Below are 23,940 nucleotides of genomic sequence, written 5' to 3'. Positions count from 1 at the left end.
GTGTGTGTGTGTGTGTGTGTGTGTGTGTGTGTGTGTGTGTGTGTGTGTGTGTGTGTGTGTGTGTGTGTGTGTGTGTGTGTGTCTCTCAGTGTGTGTGTGTGTGTGTGTCTGTGTCTCTCAGTGTGTGTGTGTGTGTGTGTGTGTGTGTGTGTGTGTGTGTGTGTGTGTGTGTGTGTGTGTGTGTGTGTGTGTGTGTGTGTGTGTGTGTGTGTGTGTCTCTGTGTGTGTGTGTGTGTCTCTCAGTGTGTGTGTGTCTCTCAGTGTGTGTGTCTGTCTCTCAGTGTGTGTGTGTCTCTGTGTGTGTGTGTCTGTGTGTGTGTGTGTCTCTAAGTGTGTGTGTGTGTGTGTGTGTGTGGTTGTGTGTGTGTGTGTGTGTGTGTGTGTGTGTGTGTGTGTGTGTGTGTGTGTGTGTGTGTGTGTGTGTGTGTGTGTGTGTGTGTGTGTGTGTGTGTGTCTAAGTGTGTGTGTGTGTGTCTCAGTGTGTGTGTGTGTGTGTGTCTCCCTCTCTCAGTATGTGTGTGTGGTTCTGTGTGTGTGTGTGTGTGTGTGTGTGTGTGTGTGTGTGTGTGTTTGTCTCAGTGTGTGTGTGTGTCTCTCAGTGTGTGTATGTCTCTCAGTGTGTGTGTGTGTGTGTGTGTGTGTGTGTGTGTGTGTGTGTGTGTGTGTGTGTGTGTGTGTGTGTGTGTGTGTGTGTGTGTGTGTGTGTGTGTGTGTGTGTGTGTGTGTGTGTGTGTGTGTGTGTTTGTTACCTGTGCAGCAGCATCCCTCAGCACCAGGTGTTTGATGCTGGACTTGACTGTGATGTTGGCTCTAACCAGCAGCTCCAGAGCACTGACTGATGGGAACTCCTAAGAGAGATGAAAAGAGAGGGATGGAAAAGAGAAGAGGAGAGAGGAAAAGAGGAGGAGAGAGAGAGAGAGACATAAAAAAGAGAAGAGAGAGAGAGAGCGAGAGACATGAAAAAGGAAAAAGAGGAGAAGAAAGAGAGAGAGACATGAAAAAGAGGAGAAGAAAAAGAGAGAGAGGGAGGGGGGAGAAGAAAGGATAGAGAAGATTAACACTAGTCATTTACTAGGTGAAGGAGATTAGCGTGGCTCTGACCAGTAGCTCAAGAACCTGATCTGAAGGAAACTCCTGACAGCAAGAGATCACATCAATACATGATGTATCCATCAAAGGTTACAGAAATCCCTTTTAACATCAATAGTTGTCTTGGCATATCGTGCTTTATAGCAGGCCAGCCTAGACCCCAAAGAGCAAGCAGAAGCATAGAAGACTTCCACAACAAAGACATTTACTAAGGAGAGGACATTACACTGGCCAAACATGATCAATGACATTATCAATGGTATATTTACATGAGATGGTCTATAATAGTTTAGCCTGGCAAGAGACCGAGATCACTGTGTGATTTAGCCAACTCCTATGAGTCATTCCTCATTGTTTCATTTACAATGAATGACAAGCAACACGGATAATGATGATGATTTATACATTGTCATAACAAAACTCAGTGTCCCTCGTGTTGCCTTGTAGTTACAGTATGCGATCGGCTCTCACTCCTTCATCATGCCCTTTCACAGTTACTGTTTCAGCAATACAAATGCTACTATTTAACATACACTTTGCATTGAGTTGGTACTTCAGGAAAACGTGCCAAGCAGAGACATGTAAAGTTGGAGCTGTGACAGAGTAATGGCCACAGTGTTCAGAGGTGTTGTTGTTGTTGAGGGGTAGTGTTGTTGAGGGGTAGTGTTGTTGAGGGGTAGTGTTGTTGAGGGGTAGTGTTGTTGTTGAGGGGTAGTGTTGTTGTTGAGGGGTAGTGTTGTTGAGGGGTAGTGTTGTTGATGGGTAGTGTTGTTGAGGGGTAGTGTTGTTGAGGGGTAGTGTTGTTGAGGGGTAGTGTTGTTGAGGGGTAGTGTTGTTGTTGAGGGGTAGTGTTGTTTGAGGGGTAGTGTTGTTGTTGAGGGGTAGTGTTGTTGAGGGGTAGTGTTGTTTGAGGGGTAGTGTTGTTTGAGGGGTAGTGTTGTTGAGGGGTAGTGTTACGGATACAGTTATCCTGTGTGTGTGTATCCTGTGTGTGTGTTTCTTTTCTCTCCTTCTCCCCTCACAGGTGAAAACCATCACTCCCCAATCAGTCAACAATCAATCATCAATCAGAAGACACACCTCCTCCTATTTCCTGACCTATCACAGTTCCTTCCCCATGGTTTAAAAACCACATTTGTTTGTTCTAGAGCTCAGCTCAGCTCAATCTCTCTGTAAATGCCATGTCTGTAGGTCTCTGTGTTTCACTCTCGCTTTGTGTCTTAACCTCTCTTTTGTTTAAAGCACCTCCATAGCACTTTGTCATCACCTGTGAGTATTGTTTTTGGTTATGGTGTTTGTTTGTTTGCTGGTGGGAAAAGGGGAAACCAAGACAAGTCGCCCATGGGCATACACTACCCGTAGGTGAACTTTGTTAAATACACTAGGTAGAACTGGGCGGACCACCCACTGTATTTTTGGTTAGTTAGTTAGTTGTTGTTAAAGTAGGCTAGTCTAGCTTAGGGGTGTGTTTTTGTATATTTATTGTTCCTTTCCTTGGGTCCAGCTCAGCCCCTTTTCCTGCTCCCCCTATTACCGTGTGTTTATAAATAAACCTAGAGTTTGATGGTAGATTTCTGTTGTCGTGGTTATTTCGTGCACACTTTGTCACAATAATAATTTGCATGAGTTATGTTACGGATCTCATTACCATCCCCCCTAGACTGTCGGGCCAAAAGGGATTCGTAACATAAGTGGGGGCTCGTCCGGGATATGTCATAACTGACACCCATGCCGCTCATGTAGATTGTTGTAGTGGTATAGTTCAGTGCTGAGCGTCATAGCTGAAGTAGCATTAGTGTTTGCTATTTTCTTTGGCACTTGTGAAGTAGTGTAAAATGAATACTTTTGATTTGAGATCCTTTTTGGATAACCCTTCGTGGGAGGTTTTTGACAAATGTCGTAGAGTTGATTTAATGACCTTGGCTGACCATTATTCAGTATCGATTCCGCAGAGTTTAGTTAAGGCGGAGGTTAAACGGCTAGTATTAAATGTATTGTTGGAAGAGCAGGTGCTTGTGTTACCGCTGCATGAGTCTACTACCCCTGTAGGGGATGTTGATGCTCCTGTAAGCCCATTGGTGTCTGATAATGAGGGCGAGGCTAAAACACCATCCACATTGTCCTGTTTTGATCCACTCTCCCCACTGTCAAATGGTGATGCCAGGAGGGATGTCCGTTTAGCACAGTTCCAACTGGAGGTGGAAGAGAGCCCAAATTAGGCAAGAGACTCTCCAGTTGGAGATGTGTAAAATAGAAGCAGAAAAAGAACGAGAACAACGGCATTTGGAGATGTGTAAAATTGAGGCAGACAGAGAACAGAGGCAGTTGGAGTTCAAAATGCGCCAGATGGAACTGGAGGCAGAAACAGCGAGGCTAGCCTCCGGTCCTACTGTGCCTGTTTGTGAGCCGTCCTCACCTACTGTGTCCTCAAACACGTTTGACATTAGTCGGCAGATTGCCTTAGTACCTTTGTTCAGAGAGTCAGAGGTTGACTCCTATTTTTGTGTATTTGAGCGTATAGCCGTAGCATTGAAATGGCCTGAAGAGGTATGGTGCCTATTACTTCAGTGTAAATTAACTGGTAAAGCCCAAGTGGTTTTGTCAGCGTTACCTCTGGAGGACAGTTTGAATTACGAAGTGGTCAAAGCTACTGTTCTTCGTGCCTATGAGCTTGTGCCTGAGGCATACCGACAGATTTAGGTCTCATAGAAAGTCTTCTAGTAAGACTTATGTGGAATTTGCTAGAGACAAGGGAAATCTGTTTGATAAATGGCATGCTGCTAGTAAGGTAACTGATTTCAACTCTCTCCGGGAGTTAATCTTGTTGGAAGAGTTTAAAAATTGCTTACCCGAACGCATTGTAGTTTACCTAAACGAACAAAGTATCCTGTCTGGCAGAAGTGTCTGTGTTGGCAGATGAGTTTGTGTTGACGCACAAGAGTGTGTTTTCGGCTCAAACTGAGAGTAGAGCCACTGAGTTTCCTACCTTTAGCCCTAGTCGGCCAGCAGTAGTATATCAAGCACGCCAGAAGAATGAGCGTCCCTGTTTCTATTGTCATAAAGTAGGACATATGATTAATGATTGCTTCCTGCTTAAACGCAAACAAGGGATGCCTCTTCGTGCCAAGCCACCAACAGGTGTTGCTCTAATTCGTACGGTTAAGAGGTCGGCAACAAAACAGGTGCCTCAGGGTAACTGTAGTTTGAAAGACCCAGTCCCCGACCGCCGTTATGAACCATTCATTTTCGAGGGGTTTGTGTCCCTAACGAATGACGAAGCGTCTCAACGACCGGTTAAAATCCTTAGAGATACTGGTGCGGCGCAGTCGTTTATATTGTCTGATGTGTTGCCCTTATCTGACGATACATACTGTGGTTCCAGTGTGTTAGTGCAGGGTATTGAAATGGGTTTTGTCCCAGTGCCATTGCACTTTGTGAAAGTACACTCTGAGTTAATCAGTGGAATATTCAGAGTGGGGGTACGTCCTATGTTGCCAGTGAAAGGTGTGACCTTTATAATGGGTAACGATATTGCCGGAGGAAAGGTAGTACCCGTATTGGAAGTATTGGATAAAAGTGACCACTCTCTCTCGAATGAGCTGGCACAGAGTTATCCACATGTGTTCCCCGCTTGTGCTGTCACTCGTGCTCAGGCACGACAAGAGGGTGACGAGATAGATTTGTCGAACACTGTTCTGTTCAAAGAGGTTGATCAAGAAGATGGATTGTGTGATACCTCTGAGAAGCTGATCACCTCTGACAAACAGCCCAGGAAAGAATCAAAGAACATTGAACTTATTGCTGATGCAATACAGTTACCAGTCACTCGTGAGCAGCTGATTGCTAACCAAAAGGTTGACAACAAGCTTGCTAAATGTTTTTCTAGTGTTGTCTCATTGGAAGATGTGAAGAAGAAGAACGTGGCTTACTTCATTGATGGTAATCTCCTCATGCGTAAATGGAAATCCCATGTTGACGCGGATGGAGATTGGAATGCTGTTTACCAAATAGTGATTCCTACAGCCTTTCGACAAAATGTGTTATCCCTTGCTCATGATCACCAGTGGTCTGGTCATTTAGGAATCTCAAAAACTTATGATCGGATCCTTCGACATTTCTTTTGGCCGGGTTTAAAACAAGATGTGGCTCAGTTCTGTTGGACATGCCACACATGTCAGATAACAGGAAAACCAAATCAGGTTATTCCTCCCGCTCCTCTTTGTCCCATACCTGTCATAGGTGAACCATTCGAGCATGTGGTGGTTGATTGTGTCGGACCGTTACCGAAGACAAAATCGTAACCAGTTTTTGTTCTGATAATGTGTTGGCAGATGCTTTGTCTCGTGTGTGAAAATGATTTCTGAATGTTTTGCAAGGTTGTTGCTTTGTTGTAAGTATTCATTGAAATACTGTAGTCGCAACCCCTAGGGTTGCTCTTTTAAGGGTGGGAGTGTTACGGATACAGTTATCCTGTGTGTGTGTATCCTGTGTTTCTTTTCTCTCCTTCTCCCCTCACAGGTGAAAACCATCACTCCCCAATCAGTCAACAATCAATCATCAATCAGAAGACACACCTCCTCCTATTTCCTGACCTATCACAGTTCCTTCCCCATGGTTTAAAAACCACATTTGTTTGTTCTAGAGCTCAGCTCAGCTCAATCTCTAGCTTAATCTCTCTGTAAATGCCATGTCTGTAGGTCTCTGTGTTTCACTCTCGCTGTGTCTTAACCTCTCTTTTGTTTAAAGCACCTCCATAGCACTTTGTCATCACCTGTGAGTATTGTTTTTGGTTATAGTGTTTGTTTGTTTGCTGGTGGGAAAAGGGGAAACCAAGACAAGTCGCCCATGGGCATACACTACCCGTAGGTGAACTTTGTTAAATACACTAGGTAGAACTGGGCGGACCACCCACTGTATTTTTGGTTAGTTAGTTGTTGTTAAAGTAGGCTAGTCTAGCTTAGGGGTGTGTTTTTGTATATTTATTGTTTCTTTCCTTGGGTCCAGCTCAGCCCCTTTTCCTGCTCCCCCTATTACCGTGTGTTTATAAATAAACCTAGAGTTTGACGGTAGATTTCTGTTGTCGTGGTTATTTCGTGCACACTTTGTCACAATAATAATTTGCATGAGTTATGTTACGGATCTCATTACCATCCCCCCTAGACTGTCGGGCCAAAAGGGATTCGTAACAGGTAGTGTTTGAGGGGTAGTGTTGTTGTTGAGGGGTAGTGTTCAGAGGTGTTGTTGTTGTTGAGGTGTTGTTGTTGTTGAGGTGTTGTTGTTGTTGAGGGGTTGTTGTTGTTGAGGGGTTGTTGTTGTTGAGGGGTTGTTGTTGTTGAGGGGTAGTGTTATTGAGGGGTAGTGTTATTGAGGGGTAGTGTGATTGAGGGGTAGTGTGATTGAGGGGTAGTGTGATTGAGGGGTAGTGTGATTGAGGGGTAGTGTGATTGAGGGGTAGTGTGATTGAGGGGTAGTGTTATTGAGGGGTAGTGTGATTGAGGGGTAGTGTGATTGAGGGGTAGTGTTATGTTTGTTCTTTGATGAATGCTGAAACCAGATGCTTCATCTAGCAAAGTACATCACTTGTGTAGCCATACCACCACAAGTTCTGCATGGTACATTGCATTATTGGAACAGTAGTCTAAGTTAAAAAAAAACACAATACAATACATAAGTGCAGGTTTTATCTGTCTATAAACTACAAGCTAAAAAAAAGGCACTTGTTTTTTCCTACTAGCACTGACTTTGATGATAAATACATTTTTGGAGGGAAAATGTACTTGCTATGATTGGGATATGTCGTCTCAGCTAGCTATGTTGAAATGAATACACTACTACTGTAAGTCGCTCTGGATAACAGTGTCTGCTAAATTACTAGAATAGAAATGTAATGTGATGTTTCCTACTGTGTTATTGACTTGTTAATTGTTTACTCCATGTGTAACTCTGTGTTGTCTGTTCACACTGCTATGCTTTATCTTGGCCAGGTCACAGTTGCAAATGAGAACTTGTTCTCAACTAGCCTACCTGGTTAAATAAAGGTGAAATAAAAATTAAAAATTAAAATGTGTTTGTTTGTTTTACCTTCAGGAAGGTGCTGTTACAACACGTGTTGTGTGGGGTGAAATGCATCGTGGGAACAGTAGTCTTTGTTATTACCACATAATAATATAATGTGAAAGGTGATGTGGTGTTTTACATTCAGGGAGGTGCTTTTACACCACGCGTTGTGTGGGGTGAATTGCATCGTGGGAACAGTAGTCTTTGTTATTACCACATAATAACATATGATAGGTGATGTGGTGTTTTACCTCCAGAAAGGTGCTGTTCCAAAGGCGTCCCTGGATCTTGAGGACAGCAGAGTCAGCGAAGCTGTGGAGAGGACACTGGAACAGCACACAGCGCGCTGAACCCAGCAGACAGTCCTACACAGTGTTGGGAAGACCATCGATGAGAATAGCAGAGTTGCTATTCAATCAAACTCACAGTATGGATGCGTTGAGGTACAGGGCTCTAAGGGCATGTTTGTAACATGTGAGCTATGGGATGTTTTCTATTCAGTTGTACATCTGACTAGGTATCCCCCTTTCCCTGTCTCTCTCTTTCTCTGACATCTCTCTCCCTCTCTCTTTCTGTCCCTCCCTCACTCTCACTTTCTGTCCCTCCCTCACTCTCACTTTCTGTCCCTCCCTCACTCTCACTTTCTGTCCCTCCCTCACTCTCACTTTCTGTCCCTCCCTCCCTCTCTCTCTCACCAGTTTGAGTGACTTGCGTCTCTCTGAGGCAGCCACAGCAGGCGTAGTCCTTCCCAGACTGCCCTTGGTCATCACATGGCCCTCCTCTTCTGGGTTGGAACGCCCCTTCCTCCTGGCCTGCTCACAGGGACATGAAGCAGAGGATAACACACATTATATCACGTATATCAAATATACCTATATATTTTTTTTTACATCTCATGAAACCACAACAATACTTTTAGGCAAACAATATAATTATGCTTTAGCTCCTCATGAGTGTGAGGAGGTGTACCCCTTTTTGTCCAATAGGGTTATTTATGGACAATATTATATACCCCTTATGGCTCAAGACCACTAAAATCCTACCTTCAGGCCTGCTGCCTGTGGCTGGTCGTCAGAAGGAGAACTGTGGGAGAACTTGCGTGGGTTGAGGGAGGTGTGGGGGGTACAGGGTGTTTCTGGATGGCCATGGAAGTGGAGAGCAGTGGGGTACAGGAGCCACTTCCCATTGGACAGCTCGTAAGGCCACATGATGTTGAGGAAGGCGGAGCCTAGAGTCTGCAGGGACGGCCCGGTGTTGGTCACCTGATCAAAACATGAAGGGGTGAATAGTTAACTGAATTTTAAAAAACACACCAAAATATTAATATATTGCTTTCCTCACAACACTGCATAGCTTTTTATCTTATATCTTCCAAGGTCCACAGCCATAGAAATATATCCGTGTGCTACATTATCAATCAATCAATTGAATATATTTATAAAGCCCTTTTAACATCAGCGGATGTCCCAAAGTGCTATGGTCTAAAAGCTCTTGTATTCGGTGCATGTGACAAACAAACATTTATTTGATTTTTAGAAACACGGTGGCTAGGAAAAACTCCCTAGAAAGGCAGGGACCTAGGAAGAAACCTAGAGAGGAACCAGGCTCTGAGGGGTGGCCAGTCCTTTTCTGGCTGTGCCGGGTGGAGGTTATAACAGTACATGGCCAAGATGTTCAAATGTTCATAGATGACCAGCAAGGTCAAATAATAATAACAACAATCACAGTGGTTTTAGAGGGTGCAACAGGTCAGCACCTCAGGAGTAAATGTCAGTTGGATTTTCATAGCCACTGAATTTCGGTGCAACAGGTTTTTTTTATGGATTAATGGGAGATTCAATATAGACTGATAGTTTTTTACATTTTCTGGGTCAAGGTTTGGATTTTTCAAGAGAGGCTTTATTGCTGCCACTTTTAGTGAGTTTGGTACACATCCAGTGGATAGAGAGCCGTTTATTATGTTCAACATAGGAGGGCCAAGCACAGGAAGCAGCCCTTTCAGTAGTTTACTTGGAATAGGGTCCAGGATGCAGCTTGAAGGTTTTGAGGCCATGAATATTTTCATGAATGTGTAAAGAGATATAGAATTTAAAAACTTGAGTGTCTCCATTGATCCTACTGTAGATCCTGGAAGTGTTGTGCAGACTCAGAACAACCAAGCTTTGGAGAAATATGCACATTCCAAGAGTAGTCCGTAATTTGAAAGCCATCCGTAAGTGAAAGCCATCCTCTCTTGGGGAATGCTGTTTTTTTAGTTAGCTTTGCGACAGTGTCAAAAATAAATTTAGGATTGTTCTTATTCTCCTCAATTAGATTGGAAAAATAGGATAATCGAGCAGCAGTGAGGGCTTTTCAATACTCCACGGTACTGTCTTTCCAAGCTAGTCGGAAGACTTTCAGTTTGGTGGAGCGCCATTTGTTTTCCAATTTTCTGGAAGCTTGCTTCAGGGCTCGGGTATTTTCTGTATACCAGGGAGCTAGTTTCTTGTGACAAATGTTTTTTGTTTTTAGCAGTGCGACTGCATCTACAGTATTACACGAGGTTAAATTGAGTTCCTCAGTTCGATGGTTAACGAATTTTTGTCCTCTGACGTCCTTGGGTAGGCAGAGGGAGTCTGGAATTTATAGCACGACTTTTGATGATCCTTGGTTGGGGTCTGAGCAAATAATTTCTTGTGATTGCAAACGTAATAAAATGGTGGTCCGATAGTCCAGGATTATGAGGAAAAACATTGAGGTCCACAATATTTATTCCACAGGATGAAACTAGGTCCAGGATATGACTTGTGGCAGTGAGTAGGACATGTTTGACAAAACCCACTGAGTCAATGATGACTCCGAAAGTCTTTTAGAGTGGGTCTGTGGACTTTTCCATGTGAATATTAAAGTCACTAAAAATGTGAATATTATCTGCCATGACTACTAGGTCCGATAGGAATTCAGGGAACTCAGTGAGGAACGCAGTATATGGCCCAGGAGGCCTGTAAACAGTAGCTATAAAAAGTGATTGAGTAGACTGACTAGAAGCTCAAAAGACTGGTCACTAGTGTAACCAGGAGGAGAGGCCTCATTTAACACAGTAAATTCATCAGGCTTAACCCATGTTTCAATCAGGCCAATCACATCATCAAGATTATGATCAGTGATTAGTTAATTGACTATAACTGCTTTGGAAGTGAGGGATCTAACATTAAGTTGCCCTGTTTGGAGATCTCTTTCAATAATGACAGGAATGGAAGAGGTCTTACTCCAGTGAGATTGTTTAAGTGAACACCGCCATTATCATGCTACATCAACTTTTGATTCGTCTCCTCTTCCTCACCGTAAACTCAAACTCCACAGCACTCCCCACATCGTCCAGGGTCTCCATGGCACTCTCCCCCTTTACGGCCCCACTGAAGAACAGCTGGTGTGGTCTGGCCAGCCTGAAACAACACAGAGACAGACAGGCGGATAGGGTCAGTGGACAGCTGGACAGAGCCTGGGAGCTTTATGGTACTACTGTTAACTGTTTGTTCCTCAGAACTCCCTGAAAACAGTAGCAACTGTCACTATCCTGGGTTAAATATCAGTCAATGTGTATTGACCTACTGACTCACTGTACCGAATGTGGCCTCCGGGGGCAAAATGAGTTTGACACACCAATGACATGAGGGTGTGACTTACACACTGACCGCCAGGGGGAGCTCTATGATGATTTTAGCCATGGCTGTGACTGTGGCCAGGTCTCGCTGTTCACTGATGCTGAGGAGGAGACAACATACACACAACATATTGCAATCTGGATAAAGTATCTAAGTATCTATCTTCATTAATGACTATTTCAATTTGAATACATATATTGAAAGTAGCAATTCCCTTCCATGTGCAGCTGTATTTCTCTAGTACCAAGTAAAGTCATCCACCTTGTGAATTGATATGAAAACAAACCGTTTTTTTTTTACAGTATGAGAAACCTAAGATACATTAAATAGACCAACTACGGAAATGAGTTGCCAGGCCAGGTCTTACGTAGCCAACAGGAGGTTGACAGTGAGTTCCGTGGTCTCTATGGTGATAGCAGACGTGCTGAGGATGATGTAGAATTTCAGTATAGCATCTCTCTTCAGGGGGTTTCCCAGCTCGCACTCCGCCTGAGACCCGTTCTGATTGGCCTGGCACACCACCTACACACAAGGAAACAGGAAACACAGGATTATTATACTGCTAATGTAGCAAAGCAAAGTTGCCCTAAGGTTTGCCTGACCACATCACCAACAGTTTTTTCTGGCTCCAAGCATAATATGTCAGCCCTGTCCAGAATCGATTCCTAGACCCTACCTCCTAGACCCTACCTCCTAGACCCTACCTCCTAGACCCTACCTCCTAGACCCTACCTCCTAGACCCTACCTCCTAGACCCTACCTCCTAGACCCTGTTGGAGATCTGAGAGGGATGCAAACATTTATTGTGAATACCTGTTGTCCCCTGAAGCAAGAGTAGGAAAGGATGTCCGGCAGAGTTAAGATCAGGGTTAAGATCAGGGTTAAGATCAGGGTTAAGATCAGGGTTAAGATCAGGGTTAAGATCAGGGTTAAGTCCAAATTCCAATTCAATTCTAGAAATCACTCATGAAGTGAATAATTTACATTAAATTAAATTAGAGTTTTAAAAATCTTCAAATTATGGAATTGAAAATAGACTGCTTAGACTTGTTTTAATTGGAATTAAATTGGAATTGTAATATTTAATATTTAATGACCACAGTATAAATATGTAATGACCACAGTATAAATATTTAATGACCATAGTATAAAACATTGACTGTAGGATTTGTTTTGCATCATATCAACCTGTATTCCTATATTTCCAGTACAGCTGTCGGAACAATGATCAGCCTTAAAGCCTGAGAGAATTTCATTCTAATTGGGATTTGTGGAATTGTTGAGGATAATATTGAATTGGGAATTGCATTCTTGAATTTACCTAACATTGGAATTCCAAGGAATTAAAATATCTCTAAATTCAAAGACTACACTGGATTAAATGGAATTTACACAGAGAGAGAATTGAATTCAAATGGAATTTGTAGAATTGACCACAACCCTGGTTAGGATTAAGGCTAGAATTAGGTGTGTGTACCTGTTGTTCCCTGAAGCAGGAGTAGGACAGCGTTTCTGGCAGGGTTAGGGTTTAGGCTAGGGCTAGAGTTAGGTGTGAATACCTGATGTCCCCTGAAGCCATAGTAGGACAGCGTTTCTGGCAGGGTTAGGGTTTAGGCTAGGGCTAGAGTTAGGTGTGAATACCTGATGTCCCCTGAAGCCATAGTAGGACAGCGTTTCTGGCAGGGTTAGGGTTTAGGCTAGGGCTAGAGTTAGGTGTGAATACCTGATGTCCCCTGAAGCCATAGTAGGACAGGTAGTGTGAAATGAATTTCTTGCAAACTCCAAATCCAACAATGCAGTAATCAAAATCAATGCAGTACTAAAAATAACAAAGTAGAAATCAAAATAAGAAGTGAGAAGAACAGGAGAAAGTAAGAAGCTATATACAGGGTCAGTGCCAATACCATATTTACAATGTGCAGGGATATTAGAGTGATAGAAGTGTATACACTACATGGCCAACAGTATGTGGACACCCCTTCAAATTAATGGATTAATCTATTTCAGCCACACCTGTTTCTGACAGGTATATACAGTCATGCAACGTACATGCCGAGCACACAGTCATGCAATCTCCTTAGAAAAACATTGGCAGAAGAATGGCCTGTACTGTGACTTTCAACATGGCACCTTTTCAGCAAGTCAGTTTGTCAAATTTCTGCCCTGCTAGAGCTGCCCCGGTGAACTGTAAGGGCTGTTATTGTGAAGTGGAAATTTCTAGGAGCTGCTATGGCTCAGCTGCGAAGTGGTAGGCCACACAAGCCCACAGAATGGGACCACCGAGTGCTGAAGTGCGAAAACATTGTCTGTCCTCTGTTACAACACTCTCTATGCGTGAGCGTGTAGAGTCCTGTGAGTGTGAATAGGAATAAATACAAGGTCTGTGTAGCCATTCTAGTCTGTGTAGCCATTCTAGTCTGTGTAGCCATTCTAGTCTGTGCAGCCATTCTGTTAGCTATTTAGCAGCCTTATGGCTGGATTCTGTTGGTGTCAGACGTGATTCACCGGTACTGCTTGCCATGCGGAAGCAGAGACCGTCTGTAGCTTGGGTGGCTGGAATCTTTAACGATTTTACGGGCCTTCCTTTCACACCGCCTGATATAGAGGTCCTGGGTGGCAGAGAGCTCGGACATGCGATCAAGGGCGGTGCTGTTGCCATACCAAGCAGTGATGAAGCCAGTCAAGATGCTCTCAATTTGTGCAGCTGTAGAACTTTTTGAGAATTTGAGGGCCCATGTCAAACCTTTTCAACCTCCTGGGGGGGAAGAGGTGCTGTCACGCCTTCTTTGCAATTGTCAGCATGTGAACCAAGTCCTTAGTGATGTGGACACAGAGGAACTTGAGGCTCTTGACCCGCTCCACTACAGCCCTGTTGATATGGATGGGCTTGTTTCTTTTAGTCCACAATCAGCTCCTTTGTCTTGCTGACGTTGAAGGAGAGGTTGATGTCCCGGCACCACACTTCCAGGTCTCTTGGTGCCCAGCCACCCTCATGTCATGATGGTGTTGGAGTCGTGCGTGGCCACTCAGTCATGGGTGAACAGGGAGTACAGGAGGGGACTAAGCACACCCCTGGGGAACCCCCGTATTGCGGGTTAGTGTGGCGGAGGTGATGTTGTCTACCCTCACCACCTGGGGGCTGGCCCGTCAGGAAGTCCAGGATCCAGTCGCAGATGCAGGTGTTCAGTCCCAGGGTCCTAAGCTTGGTGACGAGTTTGTAGGGGACAATGGTGTTGAATGCTGAGCTGTAGTCAATGAAGAGCATTCCAACAGTGTGGCGTGCAATTGAGATTGCATTGTCTATGGATCTGTTTGGGTGGTATGCAAATTGGAGTGGGTTTAGGGTGTATGGGATGATGGAGGTGATGTGTACCATGACCAGCCTTTCAAAGCACTTTGATTAAAGATGTGAGTGTTGCAGGGTGGTAGTCATTGTGGCATGAAGCCTTAGAGTTCTTGTAAAGGAGATTGTAGTCACCTTTCACGCAGTCAAATTATCAAATTGTTTTTCAAATACCGCTGAAATTCTGGTGTTTCTATGTAAAATGGTTTTGTTATATTTCAGTCTTCTGTGATGTATAGTAAAGTGTAATATTGGGATAAAAACTTAAAAATTAATACATTTCATCCCTATATCTGACAGGTCTTCTTTTTTTAAGACCATAACCATCTGTGTGAGGTGTATAGTCCTAGTCCTTCTGTAGCTCAGTTGGTAGAGCATGGCGCTTGTAACGCCAGGGTAGTGGGTTCAATCCCCGGGACCACCCATACGTAGAATGTATGCACACATGACTGTAAGTCGCTTTGGATAAAAGCGTCTGCTAAATGGCATTTATTATATTATATTATTATTATTATTATACGTTTGTTTCAAAGTAGATATTTTTAAGACTGTCAAGAAACACTCTCTGTGACTCTGATTTAGCCCACTGTAGCACAATGTTTAAGATGTGGGGATGCAGCCTGGGACAAGGAGAGGTAGAAAATTACTGTAAATATGTGTGTGTGTGTGTTTGGTGTGTGTGTACCTGTTGTCCCCTGAAGCCAGAGTAGGACAGGGTGTCTGGCAGGGTCACCAGTAGCTGGGCAGCATGGGCATCATCTCCATCCTCCTCTGGGAACAGAGGGTCTGAGGGCATGTTAGTGACAGTCACCTCCAACACCACAGACCTCTGGTCAGACAGAGAAAACACTGCCACCTCTTCATCATCCCTGCAATGAAGGGATTAAAAAGGAAATAGAAAAGAGGAATATAGAAAGTGGTTAGACATAGGATCTCTGGTCAGACAGAGAGAACACCGCCACCTCCTCGCCATCTCCGGAATGAGAGGGGCATGAGGCGGCAGGTAGCCTTGTAAATAAGAATTTGTTCTTAAATGACTTGCCTAGTGAAATGATAAATACAAAATGAGGAAATAGAAAAGAAGAGGTTAGATATGAAGTGTGGCACACCAGGGGGTTTGATCTAAATGTTTACACAGATCAGAGTGTGATACCTCAATTTCAAGGGTGTTAATCTTAAACAATCAAGAAAAAGAACCAGGTCTCCTCCATGAGACGTCTTCTGGCTCCGGGGAATGCTGTCTCCTCTGGGGTAAAACACATAGCCCCTTGGTTCTACCGGACTGTAAGGATGTCTATACGATAGCAACCTCTCCAATCTGCTGCCCTGCTGGTAGTTGTATGGGCCCTGTACGGCTGGTGAGCAATCAGCTCCTTGATTACTCGCCAGCCACAATCAGCCCCAATTAGTCCTGTCCGGAGGACCCGTCGAGACCTGGAACGTTCAGTAGAGGAAGCCACGGCCCGTGCGACGAGTCTCCCCCTGGTGGCTTGTCCATGGTACGCCACACATTCCCCTTTACCCTGTCGGGAGGGGGGCGGTTGTCAGTGCGATGAATGTCTCCCTTCTCAATAGGGCATTCCTGTTCCCATGCTTTGCCGCTGAACTGTACACAACAGAAAAATGGAAACAATGATGGGACAAGAACCACCTGGTGACACAATCGTTGGTGAACTTCCCCTGCCATTCAGACCAGGGAAGCATGGTCTGTGACCAGGCTGAAGTGGGTGCCAAACAAGCTCTTCACTGCTAGACATGCTTTCTCGACAATCGAGTACTTATTTTCTCTGTGTATCAGCTTCCAGCTTATTTTCATGATGGGGTGTTCCTCCCCATCGTGTACCTGGGACAGGACAGCCCCTAATCCCACATCGCAGGCATCCGTCTGCACCAGCCTCGGTACCTGGAAATCGGGCATCATCAGAATCAGATAGGAGCACAGGGCTTCCTTCAGGTGCTTGAATGTCACTTCGGCCTCATCCAACCACCACTGTTTTCGGAGGCGGGCCCTGGTCAGATCGTTAATGGGGGAGACTATAGCCGCAAAGTTGGGGATAAACTGACTATAATATTCCACCTCCCCCAGGAAGGACATGACTATCCCACCAGTCACAAACAAACTGATGTCGTTCACCCCCCTGAAGTCATTGCAGAAAAGCAGACTACCGTCCCGTTTGGGCACCGTCACGATGGGGCTGCCCCATGTGCTGTGGGACTCCTTGATGACTCCCATCCTCAGCATAGCCTCCACCTCCTGCTTCACGGCCTTCCTTCTGGCTTCAGGATCCAGTATGGCCTCTTTCGTACCGTTTCTCCGGGCCAGGTGCAGACGTGGTGTTCAATGAGGGTCGGTCCGGAGGGTTTGTTTCTGGTCCTTATTGCTCAGGATCACCACTAGTCAATGTCCCAGCTTTTGACCACAACATGGCCAAAGCTGTCCTCACGTGCCACCTCTTCAATAGGTTCACATGGTAATTACCTTTTACATGGTAAATCTGTTGGGGTTTCAGTCTCCCTGGCTGCCCTACAAAGTAATTTATGGGTCCCAGCTTCTCTGTCACCTCGTACGGCCCGTGACATGTTGCCAGGAACTTACTTTCTGTGGTGGGGATTAAAACTAGCACCTTGTCACCCACCTGGAAATCTCGGGGCTGGATCTCCCAATTGTAGACCTTGGCTTGAGTGCGCTGGGCCTTCACCATATGTTTCCTTACCACTGGCCATATGGCTGTCATCCACTCCCTCATCGTCGCTACGTGTTCAACCACGCTGTGAAAAGGGTTCAGCTGGGCTTCCCACACCTTGTGGCCTACTGGCGAGATCCAGTAGGCCACAAGGTCTCCTCCTGTAAAGGAGTTCAAAAGGGGAAAACCCAGGGGATGCCTGGGGCACTTCTCGGATCGAGAACATTAGGTGGGGTAGTAGGTGCTCCCAGCTCTTCCCGTTCCACTAAATGACCTTGCACAGCATTTGTTTGAGTGTCTTGTTGAAGCATTTGCCTAGCCCATCTGTCTGCGGGTGAAAGACCGAGATCCACAGATCCAGAGAGCACACACTTCTTTCATTAGTTGGGACATGAACTCGATACCTTCGTTAGTCAGGATCTCGTTTGTGATGCCCACCCGGCTGAAAAGGTGGAACAGCTACCAGGCGATTTCCTTGGGGACCTCCGCCTGTAGGGGAATGGCCTCGGGACGTTTTTACTAGGGGATCCATTATATCCATGGTGATGCGTTCAAACGGCACTCCGATGATCAGTAGGGGAACCAGTGGGTTCCCGGAAGTGTGCTTTTGGGGCTGTGATTTGACACTCCGGGTAGCTGTGGCAATAGTATTTTTCTTTATTTTGACTATTCTCTACATTGTAGAAGAATAGTGAAGAGATTGAGATTCTTGAAAGTAGCCATCCTTTGATGACAGTTTGGCACACGCTTGGCATTCTCTCAACCAGCTTCACCTGGAATACTTTTCCAACACTCTTGAAGGAGTTCCCATTAATGCTGATAACTTGTTAGCTGCTTTCCTTCACTCTGCGGTCCAACTCATCCCAAACCGCCTCAATTGGGTTGAGGTTAAGTGATTGTGGAGGCCAGGTCATCTGATGCAGCACTCCATCACTCTCTTCTTGGTCAAATAGCCCTTACACACCCTGGAGGTGCGTTGGGTCATTGTCCTGTTGTAAAAACAAATGATAGTCCCACTAAACGCAAACCAGATGGGATGGCGTATCGCTTCAGAATGCTGTGGTAGCCATGCTGGTTAAGTGTGCCTTCTATATAAACCACAGACAGTCAATAGCAAAGCACCCCCACACCATCACACCTCCTCCTACATGCTTCTAGGTGGGAACCACACATGTAGAGATTGTCCGTTCACCTACTCTGCATCTCACAAAGACACGGGGGTTGGAACCAAAAATGTCAAAGCTGTACTCAAGGACAGATTTCCACTGGTCGAAAGTCCATTCTGCGTGTTTCTTGGCCCAAGCAAGTCTCTTCTTCGTATTGGTGCCCTCTCGCAGTGGTTTCTTTGCAGCAATTCGACCATGAAGGCCTGAGTCACGCAGTCTCCTCCTGAACAGTTGATGTGTAGATGTGTAGATGTGTCTGTTACTTGAACTTGAGGCTGGTAACTCTAATGAACTCATCCTCTGCAGCAGAAGTAACTCTGGGTCTTCCTTTTCTTGTGTTGGTTCTCATGCGAGCCAGTTTCATCATAGGACTTGATGGTTTTTGCGACTGCACTTGAAGAAACTTTAAAAGTTCTTGAGATTTTCCGTATTGACTGACCTTCATGTGTTAAAGGAATGATGGACTGTCGTTTCTCTTTGCTTATTTGAGCTGTTCTTGCCATAATATGGACTTGGTCTGTAATCAAATAGGGCTATTTTCTGAATACCACCTCTACCTTGTCACAACACAACTGATTGACTCAAACACATTAAGGAAAGAAATTCCACAAACACCTTTTAATTGAAATGCATTCCAGGTGACTACCTCACGAAGCTGGTTGAGAGAATACCAAGACTTGCAAAGCTGTCAAAGGGTGGCTACTTTGAAGAATTTCAAATATAAAATATATTTGTTTAACATGTCATTACTACATGATTCCATATGTGTTATTTCACAGTTTTGATGTCTTCGCTATTATTCTACAATGTAGAAAATAGCAGAAATAAAGAAAAACCTTGGAATGAGTAGGTGTGTCCAAACCTTTGACTGGTACTGTATAATGGTGTGTATAGAAGTTATTTTCGGGTGTAGGTAATAATACAATAAACTTTCTGGGAAAATAATATAAGAATGTTTTAATTTTTTAATTTTACCTTTATTTAATTAGGCAAGTCAGTTAAGAACAAATTCTTATTTTCAATGACGGCCTAGAAACAGTGGGTTAACTGCCTGTTCAGGGGCAGAACGACATATTTGTACCTTGTCAGCTCAGGGGTTTGGACGTGCAACCTTGCGATTACTAGTCCAACGCTCTAACCACTAGGCTACCCTGCCCCCCGAAATACCATACCATTACAAAAAAATGAAATACTGCAAAGTTGTCTAGTAGCTAGAAACAGGGCGACCAGGTCTGTGGGCGCCACCTTGTCATCAAAGCTCTCCACGGGCAGTGTTGGGAAGCTCTGATATAGAGGAATGGTCAAATACAACGTAGAATGTAACAGCTATTAGAATTGCTCGACTACCTCTTCTCCGGGAGATGATGAAATACAAAGAAGAAGTCATACTAACCTTGGCAGAGGGGTGAAGAGGTCAGAGGTGGAAGGTCGGGTTCCAAACTGGTAGGTCAACTTCAGGTTGCTCTGACAGATCTTATCATCGCCACAGCCTTCCCTCAGGAAATTCACCTGCAACGGAGAATCATAGAATGGACCATAGAATCTTTTTAAATGTCTGAATGATTTCACTTTGGGAAACTGGTTCCCCCTCTATGAAAAAACAAAATCCTGTACTATACCGGTATCACACAGGTATGTATTAATTAGGCATGTAACACGACCATCTCCCATCAGGAAAATGCAGATCAGTATGTTCCCTGGTTCTGTTGTTATGGTGCTAGGGTGTTATGGTGTTAGGGTGTTGGAGGTGGTAGAAACACTCAGTACAGGATGTAAAGGTGCTGACCACAGAGTGTAGGGTGTTGGAGGTGGTGGAAACACTCAGTACAGGATGTAAAGGTGCTGACCACAGAGTGTAGGGTGTTGGAGGTGGTGGAAACACTCAGTACAGGATGTAAAGGTGCTGACCACAGAGTGTAGGGTGTTGGAGGTGGTGGAAACACTCAGTACAGGATGTAAAGGTGCTGACCACAGAGTGTAGGGTGTTGGAGGTGGTGGAAACACTCAGTACAGGAGGTAAAGGTGCTGGTTAGTACTTCCGGCGCCGACTGAGATGGCCGCCTCGCTTCGCGTTCCTAGGAAACTATGCAGTTTTTTGTTTTTTTACGTGTTATTTCTTACATTAGTACCCCAGGTCATCTTAGGTTTCATTACATACAGTCGAGAAGAACTACTGAATATAAGATCAGCGTCAACTCACCATCAGTACGACCAAGAATATGTTTTCCGCGACGCGGATCCTGTGTTCTGCCTTACAAACAGGACAACGGAATGGATCGCATGCAGCGACCCAAGGAAACGACTCCGAAAAAGAGGGAAACGCGGCGGTGTTCTGGTCAGACTCCGAAAAAGGGCACATCGCGCACCACTTCCCAGTATTCTTCTTGCCAATGTCCAGTCTCTCGACAACAAGGTTGATGAAATCCGAGCAAGGGTGGCATTCCAGAGGGACATCAGAGACTGCAACGTTCTCTGCTTTACGGAAACATGGCTTACTGGGAAAACGCTATCCAGGGCGGTGCAGCCAACGGGTTTCTCCACGCATCGCGCCGACAGAAACAAACATCTATCTGGTAAGAAGAGTGGCGGGGGCGTATGCCTCATGACTAACGGGACATGGTGTGATGAAGGAAACATACAGGAACTCAAATCCTTCTGTTCACCTGATTTAGAATTCCTCACAATCAAATGTAGACCGCATTATCTTCCAAGAGAATTCTCTTCGATTATAATCACAGCCGTATATATCCCCCCCAAGCAGACACATCGATGGCTCTGAACGAACTTTATTTAACTCTTTGCAAACTGGAAAACATTTATCCGGAGGCTGCATTCATTGTAGCTGGGGATTTTAACAAAGCCAATCTGAAAACAAGACTCCCTAAATTTTATCAGCATATCGATTGCGCAACCAGGGGTGGTAAAATCTTGGATCATTGTTACTCTAACTTCCGCGACGCATATAAGGCCCTGCCCCGCCCCCCTTTCGGAAAAGCTGACCACGACTCCATTTTGCTGATCCCTGCCTACAGACAGAAATTAAAACAAGAGGCTCCCACGCTGAGGTCTGTCCAACGCTGGTCAGACCAAGCTGACTCTACACTCCAAGACTGCTTCCATCACGTGGACTGGGACATGTTTCGTATTGCGTCAGATGGGAATATTGACGAATACGCTGATTCGGTGTGCGAGTTCATTAGAACGTGCGTCGAAGATGTCGTTCCCATAGCAACGATAAAAACATTCCCAAACCAGAAACCGTGGATTGATGGCAGCATTCGCGTGAAACTGAAAGCGCGAACCACTGCTTTTAATCAGGGCAAGGTGTCTGGCAACATGACTGAATACAAACAGTGCAGCTATTCCCTCCGTAAGGCTATTAAACAAGCTAAGCGTCAGTACAGAGACAAAGTGGAATCTCAATTCAATGGCTCAGACACAAGAGGCATGTGGCAGGGTCTACAGTCAATCACGGACTACAAGATGAAATCCAGCCCAGTCACGGACCAGGATGTCTTGCTCCCAGGCAGACTAAATAACTTTTTTGCCCGCTTTGAGGACAATACAGTGCCACTGACACGGCCTGCAACGGAAACATGCAGTCTCTCCTTCACTGCAGCCGAGGTGAGTAAGACATTTAAACGTGTTAACCCTCGCAAGGCTGCAGGCCCAGACGGCATCCCCAGCCGCGCCCTCAGAGCATGCGCAGACCAGCTGGCCGGTGTGTTTACGGACATATTCAATCAATCCCTATACCAGTCTGCTGTTCCCACATGCTTCAAGAGGGCCACCATTGTTCCTGTTCCCAAGAAAGCTAAGGTAACTGAGCTAAACGACTACCGCCCCGTAGCACTCACTTCCGTCATCATGAAGTGCTTTGAGAGACTAGTCAAGGACCATATCACCTCCACCCTACCTGACACCCTAGACCCACTCCAATTTGCTTACCGCCCAAATAGGTCCACAGACGATGCAATCTCAACCACACTGCACACTGCCCTAACCCACCTGGACAAGAGGAATACCTATGTGAGAATGCTGTTCATCGACTACAGCTCGGCATTCAACACCATAGTACCCTCCAAGCTCGTAATCAAGCTCGAGACCCTGGGTCTCGACCCCGCCCTGTGCAACTGGGTACTGGACTTCCTGACGGGCCGCCCCCAGGTGGTGAGGGTAGGCAACAACATCTCCTCCCCGCTGATCCTCAACACGGGGGCCCCACAAGGGTGCGTTCTGAGCCCTCTCCTGTACTCCCTGTTCACCCACGACTGCGTGGCCACGCACGCCTCCAACTCAATCATCAAGTTTGCGGACGACACAACAGTGGTAGGCTTGATTACCAACAACGACGAGACGGCCTACAGGGAGGAGGTGAGGGCCCTCGGAGTGTGGTGTCAGGAAAATAACCTCACACTCAACGTCAACAAAACTAAGGAGATGATTGTGGACTTCAGGAAACAGCAGAGGGAACACCCCCTATCCACATCGATGGAACAGTAGTGGAGAGGGTAGCTAGTTTTAAGTTCCTCGGCATACACATCACAGACAAACTGAATTGGTCCACTCACACTGACAGCGTCGTGAAGAAGGCGCAGCAGCGCCTATTCAACCTCAGGAGGCTGAAGAAATTTGGCTTGTCACCAAAAGCACTCACAAACTTCTACAGATGCACAATCGAGAGCATCCTGGCGGGCTGTATCACCGCCTGGTACGGCAACTGCTCCGCCCTCAACCGTAAGGCTCTCCAGAGGGTAGTGAGGACTGCACAACGCATCACCGGGGGCAAACTACCTGCCCTCCAGGACACCTACACCACCCGTTGTTACAGGAAGGCCATAAAGATCATCAAGGACATCAACCACCCGAACCACTGCCTGTTCACCCCGCTATCATCCAGAAGGCGAGGTCAGTACAGGTGCATCAAAGCTGGGACCGAGAGACTGAAAAACAGCTTCTATCTCAAGGCCATCAGACTGTTAAACAGCCACCACTAACATTGAGTGGCTGCTGCCAACACACTGTCATTGACACTGACCCAACTCCAGCCATTTTAATAATGGGAATTGATGGGAAATTATGTAAATATATCACTAGCCACTTTAAACAATGCTACCTTATATAATGTTACTTACCCTACATTATTCATTTCATATGCATATGTATATACTGTACTCTACATCATCGACTGCATCCTTATGTAATACATGTATCACTAGCCACTTTAACTATGCCACTTTGTTTACTTTGTCTTCACACTCATCTCATATGTATATACTGTACTCGATACCATCTACTGTATGCTGCTCTGTACCATCACTCATTCATATATCCTTATGTACATATTCCTTATCCCCTTACACTGTGTATAAGACAGTAGTTTTGGAATTGTTAGTTAGATTACTTGTTGGTTATCACTGCATTGTCGGAACTAGAAGCACAAGCATTTCGCTACACTCGCATTAACATCTGCTAACCATGTGTATGTGACAAATACAATTTGATTTGATTTGATTTGACCTCAGAGTGTAGGGTGTTGGAGGTGGAAACACTCAGTACAGGAGGTAAAGGTACTGACCTCAGAGTGCAGGGTGTTGGAGCTGGAAACACTCAGTACAGGAGGTAGTGTGTCTCGTTCCTCTGGGTTAGTTTCTGAGGAGAACATGGGGGGTCTGATGGTGTGGGTGATGGCCAGAGAGATGGGACGCAGCTTATCACGGATATTCTCCTGTAAGGGAAAGAATTCAATGATTACTCAACGGGATTCAATTATATGGGAGTCAGATGAAATTGGAGATGGAAGGAAATAATATTTGTTTTCATTCAACTTTTAAGACAATTATTAAATTGTTAAATTATGCCAGTTTAGCTAAATAAAGCACAACTTAAATACTTTTTCTACCCAGAGTAGTAACACAGTGCACCTGCATGTACTGGGTGATAGAGAGCACTGACAG

The 23,940-nt window shown here is 45.2% G+C and overlaps 1 protein-coding gene across 1 annotated transcript in view; it reads right to left on the bottom strand.

The window, feature by feature from the left end:
• The window catches only part of LOC124016341 (integrin alpha-7-like), a 91,230-nt gene that overhangs the window by 6,319 nt on the left and 60,971 nt on the right, over positions 1 to 23,940 (bottom strand). The window contains exons 12-21 of the mRNA XM_046331895.1: positions 23,562 to 23,711; positions 19,377 to 19,492; positions 14,819 to 15,002; positions 11,158 to 11,312; positions 10,813 to 10,890; positions 10,469 to 10,571; positions 8,190 to 8,408; positions 7,842 to 7,958; positions 7,398 to 7,511; positions 750 to 848 (exon numbers count right to left, since the gene is read on the bottom strand). Of these exons, the coding sequence (XP_046187851.1) occupies positions 750 to 848; positions 7,398 to 7,511; positions 7,842 to 7,958; positions 8,190 to 8,408; positions 10,469 to 10,571; positions 10,813 to 10,890; positions 11,158 to 11,312; positions 14,819 to 15,002; positions 19,377 to 19,492; positions 23,562 to 23,711 (1,335 nt within the window). The remainder of the gene's footprint in view (positions 1 to 749; positions 849 to 7,397; positions 7,512 to 7,841; positions 7,959 to 8,189; positions 8,409 to 10,468; positions 10,572 to 10,812; positions 10,891 to 11,157; positions 11,313 to 14,818; positions 15,003 to 19,376; positions 19,493 to 23,561; positions 23,712 to 23,940) is intronic.

Source organism: Oncorhynchus gorbuscha, linkage group LG03 (assembly GCF_021184085.1).
Source record: "Oncorhynchus gorbuscha isolate QuinsamMale2020 ecotype Even-year linkage group LG03, OgorEven_v1.0, whole genome shotgun sequence".
NCBI lineage: Eukaryota > Metazoa > Chordata > Actinopteri > Salmoniformes > Salmonidae > Oncorhynchus > Oncorhynchus gorbuscha.
This window is presented reverse-complemented; position numbering and strand designations above follow the sequence as displayed.